At 33.5% G+C, this 9,801-nt stretch overlaps 3 protein-coding genes across 3 annotated transcripts in view; 2 read left to right on the forward strand and 1 right to left on the reverse strand.

The window, feature by feature from the left end:
- LOC107638853 (UDP-N-acetylglucosamine transferase subunit ALG13 homolog) overlaps positions 1 to 271 on the forward strand; it is a gene marked incomplete in the record, with an annotated part of 2,787 nt that extends 2,516 nt beyond the window's left edge. The window contains 1 exon segment of the mRNA XM_016342252.2: positions 1 to 271.
- LOC107638854 (protein KRI1 homolog) lies at positions 2,576 to 5,973 on the forward strand. The gene is made up of 3 exons (XM_016342253.2): positions 2,576 to 2,749; positions 3,254 to 5,373; positions 5,549 to 5,973. Exon 2 carries the CDS (start codon positions 3,335 to 3,337, stop codon positions 5,351 to 5,353), a length of 2,019 nt encoding a protein of 672 aa, XP_016197739.1. The 5' UTR covers positions 2,576 to 2,749; positions 3,254 to 3,334; the 3' UTR covers positions 5,354 to 5,373; positions 5,549 to 5,973.
- On the reverse strand, positions 5,866 to 9,478 carry LOC107638855 (probable 3-hydroxyisobutyrate dehydrogenase, mitochondrial; the record flags this gene model as incomplete). Its single annotated transcript, XM_016342254.2, is given in 10 exon segments — positions 5,866 to 6,059; positions 6,449 to 6,528; positions 6,982 to 7,066; positions 7,229 to 7,371; positions 7,460 to 7,555; positions 7,627 to 7,709; positions 8,045 to 8,195; positions 8,549 to 8,663; positions 8,999 to 9,087; positions 9,440 to 9,478. Coding segments are annotated over 10 exon segments (978 nt in total), but the record flags the coding sequence as incomplete, so codon positions are not given.

Here is a 9,801-nt window from a genome sequence, read left to right on the forward strand (position 1 = left end):
AAAGCCCCTCTTTTTTTTCCCTTTCTTTTTTTTTTGGTTTTGATGACTGTATCTGTGAGGGAGGGTAATTGATTTTGTTAATACTTCTGTTTCTCCGTTGTTTATATGGAGTGTTATTGTTTTCTACTAGATTTTTGTGTGTAAAAAAAAAAAAAAACAATCAAACATGTTGATTCATCGAACGAGCAAAATACATGAGCAAGGATTACAATCAAAACACAAACATTAGTACATTACACTTTGTTGCTAATTCTATAAGAGTTTGTGTTGTAAATTTGGTAGTATTTATTTGAGGAATATCATATTTTAGTTTTTAACAAATTTTAATTACTATAAATTAGTCTTTAACTTTTTATTTTGACAGATAATTAGTTAATCGTCAAATTCTGTTAAAAATTTTATACAAATTAACTTTTGTTATTTAATAAAGACATAAATAATGTTTACACAAGTCTTTTCATATAGAATAGCAATTTGATGTAACTACTCATTTATAGACAACAAATAATTAAAATGTTAGACATTCTTGATTAAAAAAAAAATTTCTTTAGAAACACACCAGGGTAAAATTTTATTTTTTAGCTAATGAACTTTAGGATTCGGTATTTTTCGGGGTACTTGCAAGTTGCAAGCTGTGTTGTGGTCTTGTGAGCAGGCCAGATTAAAAAATTAAGAGTAAAATTTCATCCCAATCCCTAATTATTCATAATAACAATTCGTTTTTCACCAATTGGAAAATGATAATACAGTCTTTAACTATTAATTCCGTCGAAATTTTTGGTCCTTTTATTAAATTTTTTTGTTTAGAATTAACAGATTTTACCTATATGTAACATTAATTAATTCCGTGTCAAAGAATCATTTTAAAGGATAAAAGATTCCTATCATGTTAGCAATATACTACAGTAAAGTAGGATAAGTAAACTCTTATAAATTTTTTTATGAAATACATAAACCCCTAACTAATTTAATTATAAACATAGACATAAATTCAAAATGAACTATAAAATAGGACAAATAACCATGATATTCAACAATATATTCAGTGGTGGAGCTTAGTTCAGACAAGGGGTGGCCATGGCCCCCCCAAATTTTTTATAAAAAATTTAGTAGTACTTTTTCAAAAGATAAAAAATAGTTCAATTGACTTAAATACTTTATGACTTAAAGTATCTAATAAGTTCAATAAACAACATTCTCTCTATCTTTAGGTTTAAATATAAAAAATTAGATATCTTTTATTTATTTAATTTAATTTTTTATATAATAAAAAATAATAAAATATTCAATAAGTATTAATATTATTGTATTTATATAAATTGATAAAAAAATTCAATAAATATTATAAATTTTAATATTTGTCCTTCTAACTTTTTCTTTATATATTTTACAGGATATATATTCAAATTTTTATATAAAATAATAATGAAAAATCAAAGAATTGATACATTTTTTAAGAGGAAGGCTAATATTTAAGAAGGAGAACATATAACTTTTACAATATCAACACATATAGATAGTTCTTCTACTTTAATGAATTACGAAGAAAGTGAGATATGACCTTCAAAAGTTCAAAAAGTTATATCTGATGACTTTAACTTTAACTTTTTGGAACGAGATCTTAAAAAAGGGCTTTAAATTTGGCAGTATCACCCAAACCAGAGAGATGAGATTAGACGAACTTATCTTAAACGAGATCCATATAAAAAAATATTTTGACAATTATTTTCTATTTGGCCCCCCAAAATTTTGTTTCAAGTTCCGCCGCTGAATATATTGTATTTGCTAGATTGATTAGTGGCAACCTCAGTTCCTCCTCCTTCTCCTCTTTTTTCTCTGTAAAGCCCTTATATAAGTAGAATAAAAGCTACTTCATCAAGTTTAATCCCCTTTTAATATATCATTCTCTTTTTTATCTCCAATGTAAATTCCATGTCCCATCATTGTAATATCCATATATTAGTGTTGTGAACGTGATCTTGTCAAGCTTTAAACCTCTCTCACCCATTTTATTTACCAGCTTCCTTCAAATCGCAAATCTTACAAAAAGGTCATTGATAAGCACATTGACACTATTCGAGGCCAACCTTTGCATATTTCATTAAACAAAATCCGTGCCACCTAAGAAGAAGAAGCAAGGAATTGCACAATGATATTTGTCATACTTTATGATTCATTATAAATTTATGTGTCTATGTTTATAATTAGTTAGGGGTTTAAGTGTCATAAAATTTTTATAGGAATTTACTTGTCCTACTTTATTGCAGCGTATTACCGACATGACAGGAGACATTTTGTCATGTAGGTAAAATTCATTAACTCTGAACGGAGAGTTTAACAAAGAGACTAAAAAGTTTAATGAAGTTAGTAATTAGGAGTTACATATCATTTTCCAATTGATAAAGACAAATTGTTATTTTGGACACTATTATTTTGATAAAAAAAGATTTTTTTTTTATTTTTTAACGTATTTGGCAAATTTCTAATAGTAAAAGTAAAAGCACTAAAAACTACCTCTTTTAAAAATTAAGAATCTGAAGATTTGATTTTAATCAAACGACGTCGTTAACGCAAGGAGAAAGAAAGAAAGGGTTAAAAACGGGAGAGAAACCTCACATTCTATTCTTCCATCTCCTCTGTTTGTTTGCCTCCTCCACTTCAGCCGCCGCCGCTCCTACTCGTGCTGCCGTAGCCACCGCCTTCTCTCTTCTTCTATTGTTCTTTTGCTCCTCCGTCAATTTGCTGCAAGGTACTGTACTTCAGAATCTAAAATGAGTAATAATCTAGATATATGCATAATCACTATCCTTCCTAGGATCAATTATATGCATAATCTAAAGAAATTTGGATCGCTAAAGTTTGGGTTTTTTTTCCCCTTAACCCTTGTTTCACCTCTTCAAAATATGCATTGTTTCCTATGAATATTGGATAGAGTTGTGTTCCCTGAAGGTTAGGCATTCTTATAAAGGCACATTATGTGGTTGCTATTGAAGTTAATGATTTGCTGGGTCCAGGATTTTGGGCGGATTGGAATGTGTTTATTTTAATTGTAATACACTAAATCTTGTGTTTTTCTTCAAAATTAAAATAAAAAGCAACTATTTCTGCAAATTTCAAAATAATGTACTGTGTAAGAGGATTACTGATTTTTTGTTTGAGTTTTATAGTTCTATATGTGTTGACTGTTTCTGTAATTCAGTTGCTGTGTCTCCTTTAATAATCTGATCAGTGATAATTGTATTGTCAATTTCAGATTATATAAGGCAGAGTTTGTTTCAGAATATCACTGTTGTGCATCGTCTTTATAATACCTAGCCTTACTACTGTGTAAAAGATGCCTCTTCAACTTTTTGATGGAAGTGACTCAGACAATGACGACATCTCAAAAATCAAAATAAATGAAGAATATGCTCATAGGTTTGAGCACAACAAGAGGCGGGAGGAGCTTCAACGTTATGAGGAGCTAAAAAAGAAGGGTGCTATCTCTTCCTTGACATCCTCAGGTTCTGAAAGTGGCGAGGAATCTGAGTCGGAGTCATCTGATGATGATGTTGACTATGAGAAACTATTAAGTTCTAGAAGGAGAGACAAGGAGTTCTTTGATGCCCTACTCAAAGTGAAGAAGCAGGATCCTTCTCTTAAGCAGAAAGATGTTAAGCTTTTTGTGTCAGATGATAGCAGTGAAGATGAAGATGAGAAAAATAAAGCAAAAGATAAGAAGAATGAAAAGCCAATGTATCTAAAGGATGTGATGGCAAAACATTTGATTGAGGAGGGACCAGATTTTGGTGATGAAGATGGGGAAGTAATAAAAAAGGACAAGGGTAAATCAGAAAGTACTAAAGGCAAGAAGGATAAACTGGCAAAGAAGTTGATGCTGGAGGAGTCAGGTTTTGTGAACAAAGATGGGAAGACTTATGGTGATGAGCAAGAGGAGTTGAAAAGAGCTGTTTTGGAAGCTGTAGAAAGAGAGGGTTTGGAAGATGAAGGGGATTTTTTCACTGTGAAGGAGAAGGTGGATGAGGACAAAGTAGACAGTGATGACAAGGAATTTGAGGAGAAACTGGATGAATATTTTGGCGACGAATCGAATGAAAATGCTAAGTTCTTGAAAAACTATTTCATGAACAAAATGTGGATTGATAAAAACAGGGATAATTTGAATGTTGGGGAGGAAGAATTGGAAGGGATCTCAGAGGATGAGATGGAGATCGAGAGGCAGGAAGAATATGAGTATAGGTTTCAAGAAAATCAGGAAGATAGGGTGTTGGGCCATGCTCGTAAGGTGGAAGGATCAGTGAGAAAGAAAACAAATACAAGGAAAGAGCAGAGAAAGAGCAAAGAGGAAAGAATGGCAATAGCTCAGAAGGAGAGGGAGGATGAGTTGAAGCATTTAAAGAACTTGAAGAAGCAGGAGATACAGGAGAAGGTTAAGAAGATAATGAGCACTGCAGGCATCCATGAGGATGAAATTATCCCGCTTTCAGCGGCAGAAATAGAAGATGAATTTGACCCAGAGGAGTATGATAGAATGATGAAGGCAGCATTTGATGAGAAATATTATAATGCTGAGGATGCTGATCCTGGTTTTGGTAGCGAGAATGATGATGACATGGAAAAGCCAGATTTTGAAAAGGAGGATGAACTGCTTGGACTTCCTAAAGGCTGGGATTCTACTGAATCACATGATGGATTTTCGGCTGCCAGGGAGAGAGTATTAAAGGAAAAAATGGAGAATGATAGTGATAGTGATAGTGAGAGTAAGAGTGATCACCAAGAAAGTGAAGATGAAAAAGAAGAGAAAGTTCCAGAGGAAGGTAGTCGGAAGAGGAAACGCAAAACTGCTCTTTTGGAGAAAGCAAAACAAGCAATGATGGATGAGTACTATAAGTTAGATTATGAGGACACAATTGGTGACCTCAAGACAAGATTCAAGTATGCCAAAACAAAACCAAACAGATTTGGCATGAGTGCTCCAGAGCTACTATTGATGGATGATACGGAATTGAATCAATACGTGTCCTTGAAAAAGCTTGCACCGTATCGCGATGAGGAATGGAAGCTAAGCAAACAAAAGAGACATATGCTGAAGATGAGGACCAAGGAGCTCCTTCGAGAAGCAGGTTCGAAGAAGAACAAAAAGTCAAAGAGAGATTCTAGCAAGTCAACTTTGTCAAATGGTGTTGCGGAAAATGGAAAAGCAAGCACAGAGGATTCAAACGTAAATGCGGAAAATAATCTTTCAAGGAAAGCCAGGAGAAGGCAGCGAGCATCTAGTTTGAAGTTGTCACGGGCGAGGGCTTTAGCATACGGGAAGATACCCTCCAAATCTAAGCATGGAGGAAAGAACTAAGCCGGCACTGATTTGGGCAGGTAATTCCGTTGTTGCAAGTTTATTTGTGCTTGACATATAGAAAGTGAAATGATACCGAGCTGTCTGATTTACAAATAGTAACTTGGTAATTCCAGTGTGATTTTATTGGCCAAGAAATGTATTGTTTCCTTTCATTTGGAACTTTATTTTAACTTAATCAAGTGCATTTTGCAGAATGAACCAACTTAACAAAGAAACCGGATTGGAGCTTGTCATCACAAAATACACGGTCTGGTTGCATTATAGGCAAGATGCTGTGTGTTGAAGTTCTTTGTCTATTTTCACGTTTCCTTCGTTGAGGAGATTGTAGAATTTTCCTACTATAACCAAACTTTCAGTGTAACCAGCCATTCAGTTTTGATCGTGAGTTGTGCTTGTGTTAATTTGTGTTTTATTTTTATGTACTTTGAAACTTTAGAACTAAGTGCATGTACAAGTTACTACTAATTGGAAAAACAAGTTGAATTTAATCACCAAACACGGGAGAAAAAGTACAGGTAACACCAAAGTGTTTGCACTTTTTGGCAACCAATTTTGAGTATCCTCCTGGCATGGAGTGTTGTAATAGTTACATGTTTTTATATTAATTTATTGGTCAACATGTTCATCCATTCCAGTGTAATAATGACGAAAAACACATGAGAAATCTTTGCCTTCATGCCCTTCATTGCAGAGTTCTGTATATCTGCACAAAACAATGGAAAACACATCAAATACTTGATAAACTCAAGCCTGTTATACTATGTTCTTATGAGTATTTTAAGTTATCCATAAATTCTTTTAGGAAATTATTTGTTTTTTAATATACATGGCATAATAAGTATTTTACCCAAATTATGTGTATTTAAGATAATATAAAGTTAAATGAATAATGTATATATTTTTGGGTTCATCTATTCAGTGAGGAATCTTAAGAAGAAATTTTACATTCAGCACATTAGATGTTTAAAAATGGTTAAAAGCTTTCAATCTACTGATTCCTTATCAAAGTACATTTGTTGGCAAAAATCTTGTTTCTTTGTGATTTTTGTGATAATTTGCTAAGATACAACTTCAAGAATGCAATTGACTTACATCTTTTGTGCTTGTGATGTTAGTGGGTGTTTGCAACCAGTTTGCTTAGCTGATTCTGCTGCTAGGTTCAAGTCTTTAGCCTGCAAGCACAAGCAACTAGTTTAGCTTATTTTTCAATTTTCACAACCAGAAAGTCAATTTTTAGCAAAAAAGGAAAGGCCATTATTTATCAGAATTCAAGGTAGATAAAGATAACAAAGCTTAATTGTTTCCCAAGAGAAAAGAGTTTCATTGACTTAGAGATTCAATGTAGAAACATGTTCTGTGTGAATAGAATCTAAAATATCTTTTGAAAAAAGAGAAAAAAAGAAGGGATTGCACAGTGGACCAAAACAAAGGGGAGAAAAATAAGCAAGATATAAACATGGTAAGAGTATACAACATTGATAAGAAATAGCAAATGCTGTATTAAAGAAATTCTTCACCAAGTAAACACTTTTTAACATTTTCAAATGCTATAGCTTTCCAAATGGTAAAAGTTAATCAAACTAACACGAACATGTGCAAAGTTGATCCAATGTTCAGTTACTTACCATAAGCTTGGATGCAAACCCTCCATTATAATCCCTTGAAGAAGGCACACCTTCCATCACCCCAGGCACAGGGTTGTAAGAATCACTGCAACCAACACAATTAAGTATTTCAGTAATTCTCTTAAAATGTTTCAGTAATCATCAATGGACACTCTGCAATGGAAACTAAGTCTCTGGAAACTAGTTATGTGGCTGACACATCATGCTTCTAACATTACATCCTTCTGGACTTGTGCCTACAGCATACCTACTCCAACAGCGAGCGCTGGAGCAGTTAAATATTTTCGACAAGGTGCTGGCAGCTACACCTAGAGACTGGCCTAGAGCAAGGGCTTCTGATACTCCCAGCATGCTCACAGCCAAAGCCAGATTATTGCAAATTTTTGCTGCCTAATAACAGATTTAAGACAATAGTTAAGTACGTGAAATTATAGCCGAGCCACTTAGACAACAACAAATATACATTTATGTAACTTACAGAACCATTTCCTGCTCCACCACAATATATTGCACCTTTTCCCATTGAAAAGAATAAGGGTTTAGCAGCAGCAAACACTTCCTCGGAGCCACCAACCTGAGAAATTCCATACCATATTGCAACTTATGTGTGTTTCTATATCAGGTTTGAATAAGAAGTAACCATACCATAAAAGTAAGTGTCCCAGCTTCTGCAGCTATCACTCCTCCAGATACAGGGGCATCCAACATGAATGGTTTTTCCAAATCACCTACAAAATGTATAAATAAAAAGTAGAATAAAAGAAGAAACTTTACTATAGAAGAGCATGCACAAAGCCTATGCATTGATATTGAGACTCACTTCCAGATGAATAAACTAGTGAATTTAGTCACACAGTAATGCATGATGTCTTAAATACCAAAAGTAGGTATGACAAGAATTAGCATGCACAAGTTAGAAGAAATTCTCACAAAAACGTCGAGCAAGTTTAACAATGAACATGATCAATGAAATTGTATAGTGCTAAAAACAAGGACGAATTCATAGCTGGCATTTCAAGTTAAAAATGTATAGATACTTGGTTGGCATTTCATTTTAAGTTACCTTTCTTTTCTTTTAGAATATAATTAGATATTGTGGCGGAAATGTTTCTTGATGTTTGTGGATCAATAGTAGATGAATCTATGAATAACCACGGCCTTAGGAGTTTTCCACCATGTAGCAAACCATTTGGTCCAGTGTAAACATCATTTACCTACTTAAATAAGGGTGTTATTATGGCCTCAAAACAAGCTCAAATAATAATAATCTTTTGAGTATGTATATATAGTATGTGGCAGAAAAAGGGTATAATAAGACCATACACTATAAAGCCTGATTATTAACACAGTCATTTTTGTATTGCAACTCCTAAGTTGGTGAAGGTAATTGGTACACTTTGTTATAAAGGAAGATATGATTATCATATCATCTAATCTATTATTGTATTAATCATCCAAAATTGAAATCATAAGCTAAAGAGTAAGCTTTTGAGAAACTATAGAGGAAAGCGAAGCTGCAATCGATGTAATGCACTGATAAGTCACTAGAAAGGAAATGCATACACACATGAGCAGAGGAAGGCAGCATTGTAACTACAACATCACTTGCTTCTGAAACTTCACAAGGCGTTTTCCTTGTAGCAACTCCCATATGAGAGAACTTATCCAGAACATCAGAGTTTCTGCCATTATTTTTTATTTCTCAAATTCAAAACATATGTATTCTTCTTAAATAAACCAAAAAGAAACAGCTCAATTTCATTAGCAGCACCACTAACCTAGATTTCCCACAGGGTAAATTACACAGACCTCTCTTAAATCTTAAAGAAAAGTTAGTGTATTGTATAAGAAATGGACAAGTTTCGCATGTAATTTACCCTCTTCCATAAGAAGCACACTCTTACACCATACCCCAAATAACTAAATCTATGAATTGCAACTATAAAATGTAATGTGAATATTCTAGTGCCCCAATAATCAAGTTAAGAACTCTATCAGTAAAAAATTGGAAACATACAGGTCATGAACTGTAACACTGAATCCAGCTTTAATCAGATTAGTCGCCATCCTTGATCCCATGTTTCCAAGGCCAATGAATCCAACATTCTGTAATGCATGCACCAATGGGAGGACAGAAAAGTATAAATTTACAAAAGCATGCTATCTGCTATTTCTTAATAGCTTCACAACTAAAACTTAGTACACAAGCATTCTAATGCATCAAAATCCCAAATTGCAGCCCAATAAAAAGAAGAAAAAGAAATAAACATATCTTCAATTGATCTCTAAACAACTATGATCAAGCCTATATAACTTATGTGAAGAACCCAATTAAGAATGATGATTAAAGATTCAAGCTTTGCATAATATAAGGGAACAGAGGAACAAGATATAAGGCTTCAGAAAAAAAGAGAATGTGTGAATGTAGATAGTGATTAGTATGTGATATTATTCATACCTGCAAGTGAGAGGGTAGGTGGTGGGAAGAAGAGAAAGTGCGGCGTGGTTTGAAAGATTGATAGAATGGAAAAGAAGAAGAGTTGCATTTGGAAGGAGAGAACAAAGATCTCAACCTGCAAAACGCCATGATTATCCTGAAACTTCTCTTTACTTTCACTCTTGAGCAGCAGAAAGCAAGCAACCAAGTTGGTTTGTTTCTCTCTGTCTTTGTTTGCATCCACTGTCACCTTTCTCAGTGTCGATAAGTGAAAAAACCGAAAAGTGTTGGTTTTTCAGGAGGGTAGTTTGTATTTTTAAAAAAAAAAAAAACTTTTTGTATAATTGGATAAAAAGAATATAGGTAAATAATTCTTAATTAGT

This window comes from Arachis ipaensis, chromosome B04 (genome assembly GCF_000816755.2).
Source record: "Arachis ipaensis cultivar K30076 chromosome B04, Araip1.1, whole genome shotgun sequence".
NCBI classification, from domain to species: Eukaryota; Viridiplantae; Streptophyta; class Magnoliopsida; order Fabales; family Fabaceae; genus Arachis; species Arachis ipaensis.